Here is a 21,704-nt window from a genome sequence, read left to right as displayed (position 1 = left end):
CAGCGGCCATCTTCTCATTGACGGTAGGACTGCCGACTGGTGCCAGACCGCCAATCGGATGAATTTCTGTTCTTCCCCTCTTTCCTCGCCGACCACCCTCGTACCCTACCCAACGCGATCCTTTTCTCGCTCACACGTCTTTTACCCCCTTACACCGATCCCCTCTTCTGCAGTGGATCGCGACACAAGCACCAACATCAGTATGGAGTTATGGAGACCACGGACCGAAATACCGATTTGTGCGTGTCCGCGATTTTATCATGTCTCGCTCTATCGGTGGTATACGTCGCGAGCCTCTACGTATGGAGTACCCCGTACAATAGGTACGTAATGCCGATCGGCGGACGAACGGCAGTCACTTTTAAATGTCCATTTTCGTGTGACTGTGTAACGCGCTCTCTCGGTCCTGCTAACGGTGAACCACAGGGAACTGCGAACAAAGTGTAACTGTATTCACGTCGCCCCGTGAACGTGAATCCTACTCTTTATCGAGTTCTCCCACTTGTGCACTCGCTTTTGTGGACAAGAATCGAATCCACTAGCGCCTCTGCTGGCAAACTTTTTACCTTCTATTTTCTTCTTTCATTGGCGGGATATTTAAATGTCATACAATTTTTCTTTTATTCCAGAGAGCATCCCTCAGTAATAAAGAAAAGATTTTTTAGCGTTTTTATTATATCTCTTATATCTCCTGCTGCATTGTACTTCGGAACGAATGAAAAAGTCTTTCAGAAGGTAATTAATTGTAATTACCTTAACACTATTATGTAGGGAATCTTACATTGTAATTTATAATTTTCAGGCAACGATTTGGGAGTTACTGGGTCTACGGTGGCCAGGTTTATTTCAAGCAACCGCGATACCGTTATTGTTAACAATGATATTATATCTAGGACCCTTAAGTATACAAGGTTTCAATGGTCTTTGGAGATTATACACTGGTTAGCCTTTCATATATTATTTGTGTGTAAAGTACTTATGATGTAACTATAGAAACGTAGGTCTCCCATTTTTAGAGCCCATGTATTGGCTTGGAAGCATAAGAACATTGACATGGTGGAGGAATCAAGTTGTTGCACCTCTGTCCGAAGAGTGGACATTCAGAGCGTGCATGTTGCCATTGCTTTTGCAATGTTTTACACCTATTACTGCTATATTTGTATGTTCTTTATTTTTTGGAGTTGCTCACTTTCATCATGTAATATATCTAGTAGGAACAGGCAGAAAACTTAAACATGCACTTTTTACATCTTGTAAGTACTACTTGCAGTTTTTGTTTAACTTGAATATATCAACAAATTTTTACTAACACATTTGTTACTTAGGTTTTCAGTTTATATATACAACATTGTTTGGATCCTATGCAGCTTTTCTTTTTGTTAAAACAGGTATAGTGACTATTTTTCTTTCTTAAATACTTAATTAATTAATGTTCCTTCCTGATTTACAGGCCATATAGCAGCTCCATTTATAGCACATTCGTTTTGTAATCACATGGGATTTCCTGATTTATCCGAGGTTGTAACATTAAGGGATCCTTTAAAGAGAGCTGGATTGTTTTCTTTGTTTGTCATTGGATTAGTAGCTTGGTGTTTTCTGTTAACACCAATGACAAATCCGACGTTGTTTCATAATAATCTATTTTGGCATAAATATTTTATATGAGATATGATTTATTTGCAACAATGTCACTAATATTATTTATCATTTTTATAACAAAATTAGGCTATCTTGAAATGGTCTCCATCGTTTTAATAATTCATATTGCATGATGTTTTTAAGAGCACATTTTTTACAAAAAGAGTAGTACTTTACGAACACTAACAGAGTGATTTATAGATTAGAAGTATACATGTACACACAGTTTATATTTTTAATGTGAGATTTAGATTATTAATTTTGTCGATTTTCAAAAATGCTTTAACTTTCCCGATGTAAATAATTTTCGTTTTATATAAAGCAATTTATGTGCAATCAAATTATTAGACAAGTTAATCATGCAATATAGAATTGTTATAAAATCACCGTAGTGCCTCATATTTAATTGACTTATCTAGTTGTAATCATGGATATTAATAACAATTTAGATAAAGTTTTTCTTAAATAAAAAATGTTGACAGAATATTGTACAGTTAAAGAATTATGACATTGTTACAATAAATAATGTACTATTAATTTTACATTAGTAGAACAAGAAAATTGTAGAAATTCATTATTTCGGAAGTTTTCCTCCGATAAACAGTATGAGTGTGAAAACGTTTTATGTTAAAGTCACGTAATTACATGTTCCTAATTACACATACGAAAACATGTTTACATTCATGTGGGAATTAACATCGTAATACATACACTTATTGTTTATTAGAATCACAGAGATAACAGTTATAACAGTATTACAATATTTGCTACAAAATGCATGTATTTATCTAGCAAAAAACATGAGGAAATATATACGAGTTTACATACTGAGATAATATCTTCATATACGAAAGAATGTTTTTACAATGCACTGTCACGTGCTTTCTATAAATTACCTACTTGATCTCGTACATTTGATGCGCAAATATTAATCACAATTTGTTGATGACAAATAAGTTTTTCCTAAGGAAAGAAAATTCGAATCGTTAAACGAAATGTTTGTATAAATATTTACATTATTTTAAACTGTAAATTTTTCAACAAAATCTGTTGTTATATTTTAAATATAGTAAAAAACGGAATTTATAACATGGATGGATTCATTCATTTATAACATAGTAATATAGAATATTCAAATATAAATAAACTTTCAACTTGTATAATATACCAATTGTCAACCTCGAAAAACTCTTACTTTTTTTATTTTAGAACAATTTAAATAATTATACATTGTAGCTAAAGTGTTATGTTAAAATTTTTTTCTCGAGTACGATAGATTGTAAAATTTTAAGTTTTCTGAAAAAGATACTTGTTCCTAACTTTCAAACGACGCTGTTATTTCTTCTTAAATAACCTATCATTTTATCGTTACAGTTCTTACAATATACTTCATTAACTATATCACTTTCATATTACACTTCTAACGAAGCTGTTTTTCGAAGAATTATAATCAGAAATATTGACAAATTATACTAGGAACTGTAACAGCAGACTTTTGTGTGTAAATAACCCGTAATAAATAAATAAATGCAGATACTACTAGTGAAGCTTCGGTTACGTATGACATAAAAAATGATATCAGACTGTGAAGTTCCTGTGAAATACACTTCTCGTATTATCATTACGTTTGGCTAGGTCCAGGTGTTGCTTCGGAGTTTTGTGACTGGTTGAGAAACAATACATTGCTTGTCTTTATAGTTGGACCTGATGAAATAAGCGAGGGACACGGACTAATACACGGTGTTGATGAATAGCTATTACTTAAATCACATTGATCTAACAGTTTCCAAAGTTCTTCTGGTGTAGGCCCCCCAGAAACATCTGTAACCAAATTGCTTGTCAGATGATTAATGTTCACGAATTAATTCTTAAGAAAAAAAGAATGGTGTTACTTTGAGTAGAAGAAAAAGATGGCTGTAAAGCTGTTGTAAGATCCCACATTTGAATGGTACCATTAGAATGTCCAGTAAATATAAAACGCCTGGGTCTTGAACCCATACGGCTAGATCCTTCGCATTCGTGCACGTAAAATGAACTTATAATACTACCATCTACTGATTTGATTACGCAAACCCGTTTTCCGTTTGATGCTAAACGAACGAATAACTGATCAGTTTCAGGTACAACTTTTTGAACAAATACTTGTTCGTCGTCCTGTTCTCCAAATGGTCCTGTAATGCAGAACATAGTAGTAAAATTGTTGCGTTTCAATATGGTTAGCAATATTTCAATTGGTCTTTGTAACATACCAAAATCATTCCCAGCATTATAACTGATACAAGGTTCAATTGCCTCTAAAGATACAATTTTGAAACTAGCTTCAGGTGTTGATCCAGGTTGAGTAGAAATCATTCCACGAAATCTTTTCACTGCCCAACTCCTAACATGGTTGTATTCAGAACATACTGATACCAAATACTTTTCTGATAATGTGACCTACAATGCATTTTAATATATATGTATACAATTCGTAAACTAATACTATCGAAAGCGAGAAGTTTCGAAATATAGACATACTTTTGTCACACTACTCTGATGTACTGTAAATGTTTGAAATAATTGTGGACCATGTCCTACAGTTTCAGGATGTTGAACTATAACCCTCACACTGCCGGACTTTGTGCCATACGCGATTTCAATCCAATTACCACAGAGAGCTGCGTAAAAAATCGTATTTTACAGTTAACAATTATTCAAAGTTAACAATTTAAACTACACTTCTTAATAAAAAATGACACAATACTGACATTACATATATTAGAGTCTGTAGAAATGGAAAGAATCCTGTGTGTGTGTGTGTGTATATATATATATTTTAATAAATATAACATGGGAAACCTATATGATATTACATGCTTTGAACTGTATCAAATAACAAATGGTGACTATTTATAAGAAGATCGTTCTTTTAGGTAACAAGGAATATATGATTTAGAATTGAATAAAATTTGATGGACATGTGCTAGAAGATGTATGAAAGTATGTATAATATTTACAATGTACATAGAACAAAATGTAATTATTTATAACGAAGAAAATATACGTTTATATGCTTCCGAAATTATTTAAAACAAAGTCTTCCCCTCTCAGATGCTGGTAGGAAATGTATTATAATGGAAGGAGCAAGCAGAAAGCTCTAATAATGAAACCTAATTTGAACCAAGGCAACAACTTACATAACTATCATGTAACTTAAGTATTAATAAAATAAACAAAGAATGAAAACGTCATAATTTGGATTAGTACAACTGGACGCATAAGGATAGCGGGGTTATGTATGTCTGTGTGCAACCTGTGAGAGAAAAAGTTTTTACAAGTGTTTTGGATGTTAATTGAATTTTTAATCGTATATGACAGATGTAGGATTATTTTTAAATCTAATAATCATACTTAAAAGTGCTGTTAAAAGTGGTATATGAATATGGATTTGTGCACTGAATCAATGCAGAATAAGGTACCATATCTGGAGAGGAAGGGTATGGACACTAGTATTTTAAATCGATGCGTCACGTTCGATGCAATACAAAATGTACAGAAAGACATGTCATCTTGAATTGTGACTTGAATGTGAAAATATTGTAGAACATTGTCATATCGACCCATACTTGCCTTGTGCTATTTATCCAGTTGTACGAAATCATGAAGCAAAGAATGTAATAATAAACTCTCATTAATATTCAAAAACAGTATTAAACTTTATGATAGAAAGACATCAGAAGGTTTGCATTCAAAGTAATAGATATGTATATGCCTCTCTATTGAAAGAAGTTTGTTTTGTATTATCAAGAATAAAAGAAATAATAAAGGATTCATGATCATGATTCTTCGTATAATACATAAGCAAACAGATAGTGTAATCATCTAAGAAAGTGTAGTACAATGAAAAGCATCTATTATGAAAGTAATGTTTGTTATTACATTCCTCAATATAAGCAGATTTAATAATTATATTTTAGTCCACTTATTTGTACATCACTTGAAAAGGTGTTTCTGCAATAGAGATACTGTAATACTCAATGTTATGAACCATGAATTAGTTATTATTTACCTTGGATTTTTGTGTTAAACCGTTTATTAAAATAGTATTATGTTAGGAGAAAAACAGATATGAAAACTTACATGTTTTTGGTGTTAAATAAACGGATACGGCTGTAATGGGATCGTAATTTGGATCGCGGTACAGTTCGGTTACAAGTAGATCATTATCCTTCATTCTCAAAGGAAACTTTTCCATGTCTGAAAATTAATGTCAGGTACCATTTATTGTTAAATTTGTTTCGATCGTTGGAACAGATGTTTTAACAACGTAGTTTCACTTACCAATATAATAAATAGATCCATTGTTGCAACCCAGTAGAAGGAAAGACCCAGCTGTATCAAATGATAAAATGGGCACTACATCTTGTATCTGCCAATGATGCGTCATAGCATGCCATACTCCGATTTTATCGGTAGGGGATAGAGCCACTAATTGACTTCCAATAAAAAATAAATATTCCACGCGAACGTTTAAGTTGAATGTACCGATGTTAGTTTTTATCCCATTCGTTGAAACGCTCCATAATCTTACTTGATTTCCGTAAGAAATAGCAACCATTTTAATATCGCCGCTAGTGCTCATTTTCGAAGTTATCGCTACTCTTTCGATCACTGATTCGATATGGGGACTAGTAAATGCGTGCTGCCATCCTGACGAATCTTTAAGTCGGTAGCACGTTATAAAATGCGCGTAAGCGATTACAATCCAATTGTGATGTGCTTTTATGATTTGAACCCTTAGAGGATCGACCCATGATGAAACTGTATAAACAAACATTTTTATTAAACTTTTGCCAGAATTTTGGAAGCCAAATATATTTATTTGTTTACCTTGTTGGGGGCCGAACACTAAACTTATGTCATTTTTATATAACTTATTCAAGTCTGCTGAATTATTCCTAACATGTCTTAAATCTAGAGATGATGTACGGGAGTGTGGTAAACCTCTTTGTTGAATTCTACAATCCAATGAAGAATTCCTTACGTGTGTTCCAAGCGCTCCTTTATGGTTTTGTTGCCCTAAACAAAATTTAAATTTATATTTGGTTTTATTCAATAAGATAGCAGTAATAATTTTTACATAAATTAGACTAAGCATCACATGTTCTTTACCATTACTGTTGTGGTTAGTACTAGAACTTGCAGGAGTTGTACTTTGTGAAGTGGATGGTAGTTCTACCCTAGAGTTAGTAGTATTAGCAGGAACTCTACCATGAACAGAAACATCCCCTACATTAGGTGGAATGGTAGTAGGTTCTTGCAGTGGTATACCTTTAGAATCAAAATATTTTTTACACAAACTAATCATTTGGTTTTATTCTACAAGATAAAATTATTTAAAAGCTTACTTGGTGGTGGTAAATAACCATAAAATAACACATCTCCACAAGAAGACTGAGTCAAATCCTCGCACAACATCAAACGTTTAACTAATGGTGTAATACCATAATATTCAGCTTCGTGCCTCAATGTTCTAAGATCTACATTCTTTAAGTCAATGTCTTTTGTGCGTAAATAATTCAGAATAATAGAAAACAACTTTGGATCTCTGTCTATGAATAATGCTCCAATTTCATCTCTGTGACTAGCGATTCTATTACTTAATAAAGCAGTGAAAAACGAATCTGGGATCCATGTTAATGTTTGCTTTGATGTTGAAAATCTAATTAATGAATTCAATTAGTAAATAATTTTAATAGGTGATCAGCAAGCAATTAAAAGAAACAATCCACTGTACCTTGTTCCACCAACATTTAAATGCACAATATCACCAACGCTAAAGGAAGGAGGTACGGCCATTGTTACGACTGATTTCGGCACAAACGTTTATTACAACAATTCATGTCTTATCTTAATAATAATAATAGTTAAACAATCCCGAGATTAAACGCTGCGTTTCAAAGGTTATGAACCACACGTCTTTTTGGATACTGGCGCCCGTAGGTGCGCTCTGATGACAATTCGAAATTCGAAATACTTTCTTTGGTACATCAAGAACATTAATCTATCAAATTTTCATACAGAAATATTGTTCGAGATCAGCATTACATATCAGAATTATTACGAAGACATTGCTAAGAATATTAGAAATATCTTTTCGTGTTAGTATTTGGCAACAGTAAACGAAAAAATCGCACTCGTCGGTGATAAGACCATAGGCGACATATAGAATAGACTAGTCATCGAGTGAATGTTTGTGTTTTACGAACTAAATTACCGACCTCATCAATAATGCGTGGTTTGAAGAGCACCCTTTATTGAAGGACGGTGACTTTAGGAATCACGTTCAACCGGAAGCACCAAAATCACAACTTTTAGTAATTTCATGAATTTCGATTTCTGCTGCTAATATGCAAATTAATGTTTACAGGTGAAAATTAATTAAAAGATAATTCAAACGTAATATAATTGTATAAAATATGGATTACAGTGGGATGGTTAAGACATCTCTTCTCTTTTGGCACTGCACGATACTTGGCGCCAAAACAGTCACTCAACGACTAGAACGAGTCAACTGTGCCGCGAAAATGAAGGTGACGAGACGCTTTAAAGAAGCTGCGAATAATTCACATTCTGAAGTATGTAATCTTTATCTGGTTAACATATAACAGTCTCTAGTCATTATTACTACTATTGTTTACTCTCCGTTAGTGTTTTCATGTAGTATTAATAAACATTTCATCGTAAATTCAATATACACCCCGAGGAAGGAGCACTCGCTTTCACGGCTTCCCCTTTCTTCATTTCTTGCTAATTAAGACTACGTTTCTCTTAGTTAGATTACAATCTTTTCCGAGTTATTTCAAGCTCGATAGTTAGCTTGATAGTTAATCATAGCTGTATTAGTTTAAACAAGTCTTTTTAAATTCTGTTGATTTTTTGACCGATTAAAATGTGGGTGAATGGCATAGACGCCATGAGAACGCCAAATTTCATGAAGAGTGGTAAAACTTGTAATTAATTAAACTAATTTTAGATTTATTAAACGTTTTCAGGTGCGATCTTCCCTGTACATTTCATCATATGGCTGGAATCTTCTAAATCGCGTCTGGGTGAGTCTGTTTTATATTTCGACTATGCTGTTATAACGAATAAATATTTCGCATCGTATGTTCTCGACGAACGTTTTAGAAAATTAGTTTTCAACGATCCACCACAAAATGGCTACACCATGCCAACATTCTGCATGGTACGTTACCGACAAGCGTACATCTCGTATGGTATATTACCATCAGACAAAATTAAACACACGAGGAGCAGTTTCCATGATGTTCCAAAAGGTGGCTACACTTTTATTTTCACCAAATTGCAGTAGGCACCTGTTTTGCAATTAAATATTTGCTTTAAAATATTTGCGAATAATCACGATGACAATTTATCAGCCTTCTTACTGTTACACTTAGCAAGTAATGCACGGATTCAGCTACTTTCTGTTAAATTTTTGCGAAAGTACACACGAGCTATAACTTTTGCGTATCGATGCATGCGAAATGAAGTCGAATACTAAAAGTAAGTAGTAATCTCAGGGAAGGTGTGCACTTACCTAGGCAAATGTACAGGTGTAGGTGGATATTTTCGCTAAGTACAAGTCGAATATTATGTCTACCCGTATACTTTAAGGGGTGGTACAGGAGAGTTTGCAGAGCTGCGTGTAACACTTAACTGTTGCAAAGTTCGAATCGACTACTACGATCCGCCCATTGAAAAACAATAAGTGTTAGTTGTAACCTCGATCGATGTCCCCTCCAACGCTTCCTGAGAGTACACTTTTCTTGATTTTGCGGAGTATGTTTCTGGCCATCTAAGCGAAACGCGCCGTGGTAGAAGTATCTACTCGGTTTGATAAAAAAAACGAGTTCCTTCGAAATGTCTTTAAATCAGTGCTAATTATGAATCTTCAAGTGTACAATAGGGAAGAATACGATAAGCTGATAAAGCCCGTAATGACGAACGGAAGCATAATCTCCATCTGGCCGTTGTCCGAGAACAGTAGCAGAGGAACAGTGCTCTTCAGAAAATTCCATTTATTCTGTATGTTTTTCTTGGTAAGTATCGCTTATCGAGATTAGTGCATCGATAGTGACTAAGTATTATGGATAAAAGAATAATACGGAGGAGTTTTCAGGTGGTGGTGACGTCTGTAACGGTTACTGCGGATGTGATTTACAATTTAGACGATCTGAACGAGGCAACGGAATGTGCCCTGATCTGTTCAGCATTTTACCTTTGTGTAGTTCGCTTGGTAGTGTACACGATTCACCAGAAGGACATGCTTTACGTGGTGAACACGATGAGGGAGGATTGGATTATGTCTTCTTACGACGACAAGACTATTTTAATGGAAAAGACGTTGTTTGCTTTTCGACTGACCAAGTATTTTATCAGCACCGTGGCCGTAACGATCGTGATATTCATGTGCGTTCCCCTTCTGGAAGTACGTACATGAACGCCTTTGTACTTATTTTCTGACTATGTATTCAGACGGAGTGTAGATTCGACTCGTTTCTCGTTAATTTTATCATTTGGTCGATTTCGAAGTCGTTCGTTTCGGTTTGATCGTGTTTGACGGCGTTAGTTTTGGTTCTATACATTTCGTTTGAGACGATGTTACGTATCTAGTGTCTAAGTAGATCTTTCTTCTTACAGATTTATATCTTAGGCCGTGATAAAGTGCTACCGTTCCGTGGCTACTTCTTCATCAATCAAACCGTGTCGCCAATCTTCGAGTGTCTGTATTTGTTCAACGTAACTGCAGGTGGTTTCGGTGGTAGCATAATCGCGGGCGCCACTAGCTTCAATCTGATAGTGATAACGCACGGATCGGCCAAGTTCGCGGTTCTGCGGAAAAGACTGGAGGCCTTGAACAGCGAGGATCTTGACTCCAACGCCGTCATGGCGGATTGCGTGACGCGTCACCAAGAAGCCATAGCGTGAGCTTCACTCGTCGGATCATAAATTAATTTTCATAGACCTGTAGAGGATTTAAAATTGAAAATTCTTAGCGCACTCTTTTTTTTTTCGCGTAACGAGGATCTCGAAGACATTTACCAAGCTCCTGTAGTTAAGACGCTCTCTTAGTATTGCGACAAATAGCACCCAACAATATCGATCGTCGTACATCATTTAAATCCGTCGTCCCACCCAGAATTTGACAATATCCAAGGATCAGTTTCGTTCCACTCCAGTCCCCTCCTCCGTCGATCATTAATCGTGAAAGTGGTCCGCGACTATGCGAAACGATCCGTTTCCAGGTACGCAGATGCATTGGAGAGGATCATAAATGTTCTGGCTTTAGGGCAATTCGTTATTAGCACAGGGCTGATCTGCTTCGCGGGATTCCAAATCACCTCGGTGCGTCTGTTCGATCCTCAGCCTTTCGCGGCGTCCCCGATAAAAAGATGTAACCTTTCCAGATGATGGAGGACAAGGGGCGTTTGATGAAATATTCGACCTTCTTGAACTCCGCCATCCTCGAGCTGTTCATGTTCAGCTTCAGCGGGAACGGGCTGATGGACGAGGTGAGCGCAAAAACTGGTCCCGTAACGTTGGTAAACCACCCAGATATCCGATAGAATATATATATATATGTAGCGCTTCTTTTACTCCGGAGCTTTGAACGACTTCGAAGTTAGCGCTAGATCGTATATTCGTTAAGTACCTCGCGGTGCTATTAAATCGCGCTTGACTAATTGCGTTCGTAGCAGTAACGTGTATCCACCTGTAAAAGAGAATTGTGGTCATTTATTAACCTTCTACAGGGCTGCAACTCCCTGGGCATTTTTTTTTCACTTTTTTTTTGTAGAAAGCAAGTAGGATCGTAGAAATTTAAAAACACAAAATTCCCGCCCTCTTCCTTAGTGGTAACAATGAATACAGCGACCTATTAAGGGGTTATGTGTAGCGTAAACCATCCCTAGAATATTTTATGTAATTAATCGATAATCGTGAATGTAACAGAGCGAAGCGGTGAGCGAATCCGCGTACAGCAGCGGTTGGATCGGGAGTCGCCTCTGCCAGAGTCTTCAGATCATGATGATGCGTTCGAGGATCCCCTGCAAGATAACGGCGGCGAAATTTTATAGTATGTCCTTGGAGAGTTTCTCAGCGGTGAGTGAAATCCCAATCTCGAACCACTCGATGGAACTTCGGACTATCGACGCTTCTCTTCGCTGGAAGGAGGACGTATTCTTCTTCTTTGACACGATTCCGTGTGCTTTGCAGGTTCTCAGTACGTCGTTCTCGTACTTCACGGTGCTGACGGCCGCCAAAGACGAATAACGGCTACGATAAACGTAGACGGAGTTCCTTGATGACTCAACTTACAAAGAATATAAAAAGAATATATGTATACTATAGTCGTTGTACTAGCCTAAAGATATCCGTGTACATCAAAGCGTAGCTCGATAGTCTGCCCTCCGAATGCTAGACGAATGATTTCGTGGGTCGATCGCTGCGGAGAACAGTGACAACGAGTTGTCCCGTTCGGGGTACGGCCCGTGCGGTGCTAGAAGGTGGAAGGTTTTAGAATAACGTGGCAAATATTTTCTATCAAGGATTAATTTCACACTCGTTCGTGGGAGCTTTATACCGAATCGCTCGTAGAGTTACTTTCCACGAGGGTCTCTCAGAGAGTGAAAGTAGCCCTAAGATTACAAAGGACGTATCTTTAAATAGGCGTTACTATATAAAAATATCTTTTTTTTGGGACTTTTTCCGAATTCTAGGCTTAGCACAGTTCCTCCTCGCGACAATTCGACAAGTAGTCCAGCGATTCTTCGTAATTATTAAAAGGAAGAATCGTTGCTCGTTCGATTTCAAACATTCTCTCTTCAATAGAACCTCGACGAAAACAGCTTAAACGAAAAACGGAACTCGTGATGTCACCCAGTTTGCACGAGTTTAGGCAAAATGTTACGAGTTTGGCCGTGTTCTCTGGGTGGGGTAAACCATGAAGCGAATGGTCTCGGGAGCGACTCGAGGGTATTTTCATCGCAACAGTAGAACACGTGCACTCGGGCACAGTGCACGCACACGGCGGCTCCTCTCTGGTATCTCTGATTCCGTGTGCATCGTTTGCGTTCGGTGTTCAACGTGGCAAAATGTAACGGGAACGAACAACAAGGTTCGTTTCGGTAGAGGGTTTCGATCGTTTCGCGTGGCGGAGCTATCCGGGACGCGGCGTCCTGGCGGAGGATGGGAGCCAGATGATTATTGTCGTCCATGGGATGGCAATATGGCGAACATCAAGGTGGCAGTGCGCGTGAGACCGATCTCTGCCAGGTGAGTACCAGCCACTCGTTGCAGTCACTTTCAAAAGTACTGGTTCAAGGACACCAATGAAGATCGAGATCAGAATTAGTATAGATAGTAGGATAGAATTATTCATAGGATGCTCGTTATTAGTTTGTTTATTATTATCGAGGAGAATCAAACTCGGAGGAAGAAAAGGGTCGCGATGAAGTAAAAGAAGAAGGCTTCCGAAGGTAACTCCGTGCGATTAGGGGTGTAGGGAACACAGTGCTCGTAGCGTTAATGAAAACAACGGTTGGAAATTCTAGAAACGCTTCGCCATTAAGTTTACGGCCCGATACGCGCCGATGTATTTTAAGAAACAGCAAAAACCAATGGAACCGGCGCGCTGCGGTTCTCTTTCTTCGTGCTCCGGATACGTCCACCTTGGGGGAACGGAGGTCAAGGTTTACCGTCTCCGTTCCCTCGGCGTAATTTAATTTTTGCGAAACGTTTCCACGCGAGTTTTACGACTCGTCTCGCATTCTCGACTATCGACTGGTGTCTGCTGGTAACACACGGCCCCGGGATAATTATTTCCCGTCGGTCGTGGCGGCGCAAGAAACGAACGAGGACGGAGATCTGGAGGCAGATTTATAGGACGGTGGCGCCTTTTCGGCCCGGCACTTATGAACTCGTTTCTATACTTAGAAGAAGCGGTCGGAACGTCGCGAAAGTAAGACAAACTGACAATTAGTCAGAGAAACGAACATAGCCTCCCTTGACGGCGAGGAACTGCGGCGACTCGTCCCTGTTTCAAACTTTTGTAGCTCCGCCTTTGGTTCTTTGAATGTTTACATGTTGATGAAGGTTCTTTGAATGTTTACACGTTGATGAAAATTGACTTTCAAGAAATACAGCCCTCGTACCGTTAGAAATCGTATTCGTGATATCGGACACCTCGATAATTGCATCAGAGATTCTAGAAGACCCCGACACTAAAAAGCCTATCCTAACATAAAATTCTACTTTTTCAGTCAAGGATAAGCAAAGCTCGCGTCGAGAATAAAAGTCGTCGAGATCCCATAAAACTTGGAACGTCTGGGAGCAGCTAAGGGAGCTGGATGAGTTTATTTAAAGCAACGAATTCTCCATCGAACCCTCGACGATCCAGGGGATGGTCGCGCGACAAAGGATCGACCGATCCGTGGAGTGATGTACGCGTCGCGGTGTTCGCCGATGTAGGAATAGCACGACACGCCGATGACACACGACTCGACAGTTTAACGACTCCAACAGGAATAGCGAGAGGAGCATCCGTTCTAGAATAACACTTGACTGGTTGGTTCATGGCGTTTGACACGAGGGAGGAGGCAGGACGAACTCGGATAATAACGGCGGCTCGGTGCCTGCTATTCGCGTACGAGGCTCGTAGAACCGCTCCGGTTCATTCAAGACATCCTCGGGGTTTTCTTGGAAACCTCATGTTCGTCGAAGCTTCCCGCCATTCGCGAAGAATGGGTATACGTCGTTGCGTTTCATTCATTAAGACGTAGAACTCGTCGAAGTAACACCGAGGAGTAAAATTGAAGTGCCTATGTAGTTCGAACTTGAACTATTAACCCTTTTCTGATTTATCGTTGCAAGACTGTCAGAAGAGTCACACACACACAGTCAATCCTATAAATATTCGTACCCTCTATGTCTATTGAAGAAATTTGGGAGGATCGCCAGAGATTATTCTGCGAATTCCAGGATCGGGAGTTCGATTTTCACGCGACTTTAACGGATTCCGGAAGTCTCGAACGAGGCCCAGCGTCTCCGTTGACCCAGAACGATCCTCGATTGGACGTTCGACAACGACGAGGCGTTAATTTCGCAAAAACGCGAAACGCGGCACGAAATCGTTTCGATTAGACCGAATCGGGGCGATGGGATCACGCGAGGACAGAGGCGAAGCACCGAATCTGCATTCGTGTGTGCGTCACACGCACGTGAGCGCGAGCGTTATCGCGCTTCCACTCGTCTCGTGACGCCAAATGTTGTATCACACGACGGAAGACCCGTTCTCGATAACTCGATCGACCGTGGCTCGCGAACGCCGTCTTTACGCGACTGGCTCTGAATTCTCGAACGGATTCTCGACATGTTTCGTGGATTTAGTCGTCTTCTTCCCATCGAGATCCAAGAATGTAGAGACTGTACAACGAACCTGTTCATGTATTCCGTATTATTTATAAAATACTGAAACCTCGAGGATTTCGAGTATTCGAGTATTCGATGTATTCCGTATTATTTATAAAATACTGAAACCTCGAGGATTCCGAGTATTCGAACGGGAAAGCGTGTAACGTGGGTCCTCGATGAATCTATGCTGATCCCCGAAGCGTGAAAAATACGCTCCCCTGGAAAAACGAGAGAACGTCCCTCCCGGCTGCGTCGAAAAGGGGTGAAATACAAACCTGTCGTTTCGGGGAACGTCGACAAAAATTGTCGTCGCGTCTCGTCGGTCGTTTCGTTCGCATGACGAACGATTCGTTGTGACTCGAATACCGTGAAACGTTTCAACGTGTAGCAAATTGCATGGTAAATTAAAAATCGTTCTCAACAGTAGTCTGTTCGAACAGGCTTCTAACCGTTCACGTTTCCTTGCAGGGAGCTGAAACAAACAGGATCCGCGGTGGTGGTTCGCACAGACCTGAACGGGATCTCCCTGACGAACCTGAAGGTGTCCTCGAGCAAGGCTGGGGACAGTCGCGAGCGGACGCGAAGATATGGTTTCGATTACTGTTTCGACTCCTCCGATCCCGAAGCAGAATCTTTTGCGGACCAGGCGAGGATCTACGAGATCCTCGGCCAGCCCGTTCTGGACGCTGTATTCTCAGGATACAACTCCTGTTTGGTGGCGTATGGGCAAAGCGCTTCTGGAAAGACCTACACTATGATGGGAACGAAGGTAGTCCTTCCAGGACCTCATGGTACCCTGTTGCAAACAGGTTTTAACCCTTTGCTCCCAACGCTTTTAAGTGTTTATTTGAAATTTACTTTAACTAAGAAATAAGGCAATTTAAATACATAAAGAAAGAAACAAATTCACTTAAATACCAGTTTTATTCTCACTTTTGTTGTATTTCGTAACTTTCAAGTATATGGTATCTCTTGAAACTATTTCCTTTCCTGTTAATTTCGACACTAAAGAGTATCGAGTGGGACTCGACAAAGGAGCTCCCGAGATAAAAACTAATGTCAAGTCACACTCGATATAAAAGTATATTATATAAAAGTGCAAAGGGTTAAATAAGTCATGATTGTATAAGGGTTAGAAGTTTACGCTGAGAGGAACAGCGCCAACCGCCATCAGATAACTGAGGCTAGCAGTCCCTCAGGATTTTTTTTTATACCGAGCCGTACAGGGTAATTTTTGCTGAGAAAATTTTCCTTCCACTCCCGTAATTTATAACGGTGCCATCTATGGTCTTATGAGATTTTGTTCCCCGCACCGTATTATGTTCCCCGGGGGTGGGTATACGCACATAACGTGACGTCAGCCAATGTTCTTGATTTATGTTACCGCATACAGAGTGGGGGAGCCTCCTAAGTCGTGGAGCTTATGTTGGGCAGCACTGGTTTATATATAACATATATTGTATCGGTAACCTCCGCGCTAACCACGAAGTACTCGTCCATATTCGAGGCAAAATAGGTTCACCCATCCAGGAAGCTATCCCCCATCCGCTTCAGCTTAGGTCAAGCGAGAGAGAAAGTATACCATCTAGACAAACTCCATGAAATTATTAGTTAATTTTAAAAGATCGAGTACACCCCCAACCACACTGCAGAACCTTACCCTCTCACCCTCTAAGTCCACCACGTGGAAAACACGCCTCGCGGTAGACGTCATTGCTCAGACCATCTAGGAACTTCGACGTGCCGTTGGCAATCGTCGGTTCATCGTCTAGCAGAGCCAGTAGGTTCCCAGCCAACGTCCAATAATAGTCAGTCGACATCAAGAAACAAACGAACAATCACGAGGCGTCCGCGAACTCGCCAGGTGCGTCCTGTAATTGGCTGACAATCGGAACGCGTTCTTTCTCCGGCGTGGCTTCTCGCGGAAAATTTCGTAGCGAATTGAAATTGTTTTCGACGTAACGGAGCTTAATTAAATTGCCCCGTGGCTTCGTGGGCGCGGAACGAAGGTTCAGCGGTGGCTGCGCATTAGAGGGGGTGTGCGCGGCGTGGATTTTTAAAAGCCGGGAACGTGTCCTGGTTATACGTCGGGCACGTACAACCGGTTTCAATTACGGAAGGAGAGTCGTCCGACCGCCGCGGGACATCCGATGACCGATAGTTAACGATACGTAATATCTGTAGCGACCGTTATTCTGTATCTTCGACTGCCCTCCTGTCATCGGCTCTTCCTCTCTGCTTTTTAAAAAACAAATAATGGCTAACGACGTTCTCTCTTTTTGCTGCGTGTTGCAGGAGGATCCAGGACTCACGCCTCGACTGTGCGAGGGGATCTTCTCCAGGATCGAGGGGAGTACCGAGAAGACCTACTGCGTTTCTGTCAGGTGACTGTATATGTGCAGTGGGTCTTTGATTTTCGCACACAATTGGTTCCCGAAAGCGTGCGTGAATGTTGAATGGCTAACTATCTCGGCTTAAAAAGTTGAAGTTTTAAAAACGTGCGAAAGTCGAGGGCTGGCTGTATAAAGGATCGGTATCAACCGTTTGAGTTAAGGAAGAGTTCTCGCGCGTTCAATATTTTTAATGCTTTACATTTCGAACGAGGGTACGAAGGTAGACACGTTCAGCCACTTCAGGGGCGCGAGTTTCATTCGATCGCAGCTCGACGTAGATGAGAAGCCTACGCCTGGCGATTTCGCGGCCGAATTGACAACTGTGGGAAATTCAGCATTCGCGGCGTCTTCTACGGACGTGTACGAGCGCATCGACGAGCGTACACCAATCGCCTCTCGGTCAAGGTCCGGCTATCGGGCCAATTTTGCCTATCGTTTCCGACAGACCTCGTGCTCGTCCCGTTCGTGCTGTCGATCGTCTAGATTTCGATCAGCCGATTCGTCGCTCGAAATGGATTGTCGTCGAGTAATCCCCGCGTGCCTCGAGTCTCTCTCGCATTCCCGAGAAGCCTATCGACGAGAGGCTTCGCGAAACCTCTCTACACAGTTCTGACGTTGTACGCCGACGAGAAGTTTATCGTTCCGTTTGTTAAATTAATTTCCAAATAATCCGAGCTTCCAGGAAGACAGCGAGCCAGTTGCTATCGGGTGGATGGTTCGTGGAATAGCTGGAGAATTAGCACGCCACGTGACCATAGCTGTCGTCGCAGTTAATTGGTGCGAACTTGGCAAAATCAGGACCGCGGCTAGTCGAGGAAAATATTGTGTGTCGGGGTGGTTGCGAGGTGGCCCGTTGCTGGAAGGGGAGGCGATAAACGTTCAAGTCGAGCTGAGGAGTCGCGAGTTTGCAAGCGCTGTTGGCCTGGATGTGTCTTATAAGCTCAGTGCCCCGTGACTCGCAATCCTAAGCGGACGTCGGTTCGCTGCACCTGGGTAAAGAGCTCCGGCGATCGTTTCTCCACTCTGCGGTTCGATTGGATCGCGTCGAGTTTCGCTTGAAATACAATCGTAGAGACCGAAATTGAACGCGGGCTGCAGTTTTGGTAAGATCTGTTGACTACTGTTCGAACTCACCTCGTGAACGTCCATTTGCACCGTTTTGTTGTCTATCGCATTGATTTCGCAGAGGTATCTAGACGTGAGGCATACCCTTGGCTAAGAATGTTTTCGCAAAGACCCCCTCGAGACGTAAGATTGCACTTTTTCGCCCAGCGTCGTTCCGCTCTCAAGTCGCCTCAAGTGAGACGCGAAGAAACGAAATCGAGGGTGCGCTGGGCTTCGTCCACGTAAACGCAAGAATTTCGCTAGGAATAAAAATTCCACGAAACCAACCTCTCCACCCAATTTTCGATTCGCGCTTTTTCTCGTAAACAGTTTTATTCCCATATTAAACGCTTGCCGGATTGCCTTGAGCTTCGCGCGGAAAAAAAGAAAAACGTCCAACTCACCGCTCTTGGTGCGCCGAGCACTCGTAAAAATTGTATTTACCGTCGCGCGAAATACCGTTTTCTCTTTTTTCGTTTCTTCCGTTTCATCGGTGAATGGGAGAGAGCACGCGGGTTGCGTTGCTCCACGCAACTTTTATCGACACTCGTAGACGTGCAGGACGACTTTAGAAAATTGTTAAGTATCACGGCCCAAAATTTTCTTCCGTTTTATTAATAAGTAATACGTACACCATAATTTATGTTTTATGTTGCGTTACCGAATCGTGTAGGATCCATTTTGCTCTGTTACCGTGTAACATCGACTTCTGAGAGATTAGGTTGTCTATTTGTACAAATACTGTCATAAAAGGATAGCTAAGTGTAAATCGCGAAAGTAACTTTTGCAGAAGTATTCTGTCCTACAAATTGCCTCTCTGACAACTGACTTTCCTTTCGCTTTGTAGATCGCACCATTTCACCGGCAATCTCACCCACGAATCGAAAAAGGAATGCGAAAGGCACTGTAGTCGAACGACGGAGGATTCATCGCGCGGTGCATTAGTTTAGCGTAGTTGACGATCAGTCGTCGAACGGAATGGATTCGCTTCTCGGTCGATTCCTCAGACGTCGAGGACGACGTTGATCTCCAGCACGCGTGCATTCGTAACTCGGAGGTTTCCGGTGAGAAACGAGGACTGCAGAGGGATCGAAGCTTTGCAGCAGCTTCGCGTTGGTTCACCGCGTTTCCTTGCGAGGGGATTTTTCCGTCCACGAATGCGGAAAATCGCGGGGAACTTTGCTTGATATATTGCGGGCCAACCGAATCGGTCAGCTTGAGCGCCCCTTCTTCCTCTTTTGGGCTGGTTCCGCGGTCCTCGTCAGTCCTCGACGTAAAATCGTTAAGTGAGTCGACGAACAAACTTTCCGTGTGTTCCCTCGTTACGTTTCGAACCGTGAATGAATTTTGGGACACAGGTTCCTTCTGGCATTGCTGAGAGTGACATTTTATCTCTTAGGGTACATTTTATTATCGTTAGAGGTAATAGATCGGAGGTGATAGGGTGTCGTTGGAAGTTTATGTCTCTGACAAAGGGTTTCTTTTTCTTCTGACAGAGATTCGTTACTTTTATATCACGTGTACGTTTCTATAAATGCTTTACTTCCACGAGATGAGTTTCTACCAAAGGTTTCGATGGTTCGCTTTTATTTTAGCGGACGTTTCCCAGTTTTAGCGAAGAAGTGACGTCCATCGCCGAGGAGAGGGTCCTTACGCTGTTTATCATCCATAACTGGCTCGTGAATCATTCCATTGTTTTACACACGGTACGGTCAACGGAAAAAAAGGAAATAAACGACTGATTTACGCGGTGCCGTACGAGGCGGAATCGTACGTCGCGCACGCTTCGCTTGAATACTATAAATTCGCGTTTATACGATCACCGGCAGTTATTAAAAGTGCTACGGCGACTCGTTGTTCGCGTAGGGGGACAAAAATACGCGTCCTGTCGCGGGCCGGTGTGTATCGTCGACTTCGAATATAAAGCCACCGCCATCGTCATTCATGTTCCCTTTCCCGTGCTCGACGGAAATCCCCGCGCGCTCGTTGGATTTAGGAAGCGGAATTTTTCCGTACGTTAACGGTGTCACGCGCGAAAACTAACCCCCATCGTTTGTCGTGTTTCGCGACGCGACCGATAATGGGTAGCTCGCTAAAATATTTCGTATATCTTTTAGATTAAAACGTATTCTGATAGCACGACGATAACTCCCGTCGATGGGCCATTTTTCCGCGTGTATCCGTCCGAAAATTTCACCGCGTCGAAGATCACGATTCTGGAACACCCGGACATTTCCTAGCTTTTACGCTGGCCGAGTTACGGTCACCGGAGAACACAATTTGGCATGTGCGCGTCACCATGCGGAATTTCACGTGTCATGGAATTTTTCCAACGAAGGTTTCATGTTTTTTCAAACTGTATCGTACCTTTTTTTTCTGGACGGAGTACCTTCGCGAGCCTGCGTTCCGTCGAATAAATCATCGCGGTGGTGGTTTGGATCATCTAGGTTTAAATATCGATTTAGTTTCCAAGTAGTAGTAGAGCTTCTCTACTACGTATTTTCCAAGTACCAACTACCAAGTATCGATTTGTTTTCTATATTTTTTTTTTTTAGATTTTCGAGTCCGTTTTACTCATGAATGGAAAAATAGGTTCAGTGGTTGTAACAGGGATCTACGATTTCGTATCACCAGATATTAGTACCGACGCCCGCGATATCACGATCCCGTGAATCCGAACGATAAAATCCGATAGCGTTCTATACATGTTTCGCGCACGATGGCTGCAGGAGGTGTTGCACGCTACGTGTATAAATAAGCAGCCGGCTTTTCGGCGGCGACGCACCGACCTGTTCGCGACGAACTTTCCTCGTACACGGTTGCCTAAATGATTTATCCGGCGTCTCCTGAATATCTTATTCGGGGTCGCAACCATCGTTCACGTTCGTAGTTCCAATGGACTTTCGTCTTGAAGGAAACCTAATGAAAATTGAATAGCTATTTAAAACTCAGGTTAGTCTTAAGACAAGCTTTGTTCTAGTTTTAAGTTAACCGCATTTATTCTGTAGGAAAAAGGAATATAGAAAAGAGAACATTATATCTCCATATCTGAATCTTCGAAGCGTTTCATTCCCATTTTATGTAAAAATTGTGAATAATTTTCATCCCTTTCGT

General features: G+C 41.0%; 4 protein-coding genes across 6 annotated transcripts in view; 3 read left to right on the top strand and 1 right to left on the bottom strand.

Annotated features, from left to right (window-relative positions):
• Positions 1-186: 186 nt before the first annotated feature.
• Positions 187-1,676, top strand: LOC128879769 (CAAX prenyl protease 2). Of its 2 annotated transcripts, none has more exons than XM_054129224.1 (6): positions 187-323; positions 630-735; positions 803-941; positions 1,017-1,253; positions 1,326-1,388; positions 1,451-1,676. In XM_054129224.1, exons 1-6 carry the CDS (start codon positions 211-213, stop codon positions 1,663-1,665), a joined length of 873 nt encoding a protein of 290 aa, XP_053985199.1. In that variant the 5' UTR covers positions 187-210; the 3' UTR covers positions 1,666-1,676. The 2 variants fall into 2 exon arrangements, with proteins under 2 accessions (XP_053985199.1, XP_053985198.1); XM_054129223.1 differs by having other exon boundaries at positions 1,002-1,253.
• A 1,577-nt stretch (positions 1,677-3,253) lies between these two features.
• Positions 3,254-7,940, bottom strand: LOC128879767 (BTB/POZ domain-containing protein KCTD3). 2 transcript variants are annotated; one of them, XM_054129220.1, is made up of 10 exons: positions 7,415-7,936; positions 7,026-7,339; positions 6,790-6,948; positions 6,508-6,696; positions 5,959-6,438; positions 5,758-5,874; positions 4,156-4,295; positions 3,888-4,074; positions 3,531-3,809; positions 3,254-3,459 (listed from the first exon to the last, which is right to left on the bottom strand). In XM_054129220.1, exons 1-10 carry the CDS (start codon positions 7,474-7,476, stop codon positions 3,260-3,262), a joined length of 2,127 nt encoding a protein of 708 aa, XP_053985195.1. In that variant the 5' UTR covers positions 7,477-7,936; the 3' UTR covers positions 3,254-3,259. The 2 variants fall into 2 exon arrangements, with proteins under 2 accessions (XP_053985195.1, XP_053985196.1); XM_054129221.1 differs by lacking the exon at positions 6,790-6,948 and having other exon boundaries at positions 7,415-7,940.
• Positions 7,941-8,199: 259 nt separating this feature from the next.
• On the top strand, positions 8,200-12,177 carry LOC128879407 (odorant receptor 13a-like). Its single transcript, XM_054128506.1, has 8 exons — positions 8,200-8,255; positions 8,673-9,722; positions 9,803-10,111; positions 10,324-10,607; positions 10,929-11,028; positions 11,091-11,195; positions 11,635-11,784; positions 11,899-12,177. The coding sequence occupies exons 2-8, from the start codon at positions 9,567-9,569 to the stop codon at positions 11,953-11,955; spliced, it is 1,161 nt and encodes a 386-aa protein (XP_053984481.1). The 5' UTR covers positions 8,200-8,255; positions 8,673-9,566; the 3' UTR covers positions 11,956-12,177.
• A 402-nt stretch (positions 12,178-12,579) lies between these two features.
• LOC128879541 (uncharacterized) overlaps positions 12,580-21,704 on the top strand; it is a 28,208-nt gene continuing 19,083 nt past the window's right edge. The window contains exons 1-3 of the mRNA XM_054128785.1: positions 12,580-12,957; positions 15,562-15,862; positions 17,389-17,477. Coding sequence (XP_053984760.1) covers positions 12,626-12,957; positions 15,562-15,862; positions 17,389-17,477 — 722 coding nt within the window. The 5' untranslated portion in view covers positions 12,580-12,625. The remainder of the gene's footprint in view (positions 12,958-15,561; positions 15,863-17,388; positions 17,478-21,704) is intronic.

The sequence above is a fragment of the Hylaeus volcanicus genome, chromosome 7 (assembly GCF_026283585.1).
Source record: "Hylaeus volcanicus isolate JK05 chromosome 7, UHH_iyHylVolc1.0_haploid, whole genome shotgun sequence".
Classification (NCBI taxonomy): Eukaryota; Metazoa; Arthropoda; class Insecta; order Hymenoptera; family Colletidae; genus Hylaeus; species Hylaeus volcanicus.
The sequence above is the reverse complement of the archived record's forward strand: the minus strand, read 5'-3'. Positions and strand labels throughout refer to the sequence as shown.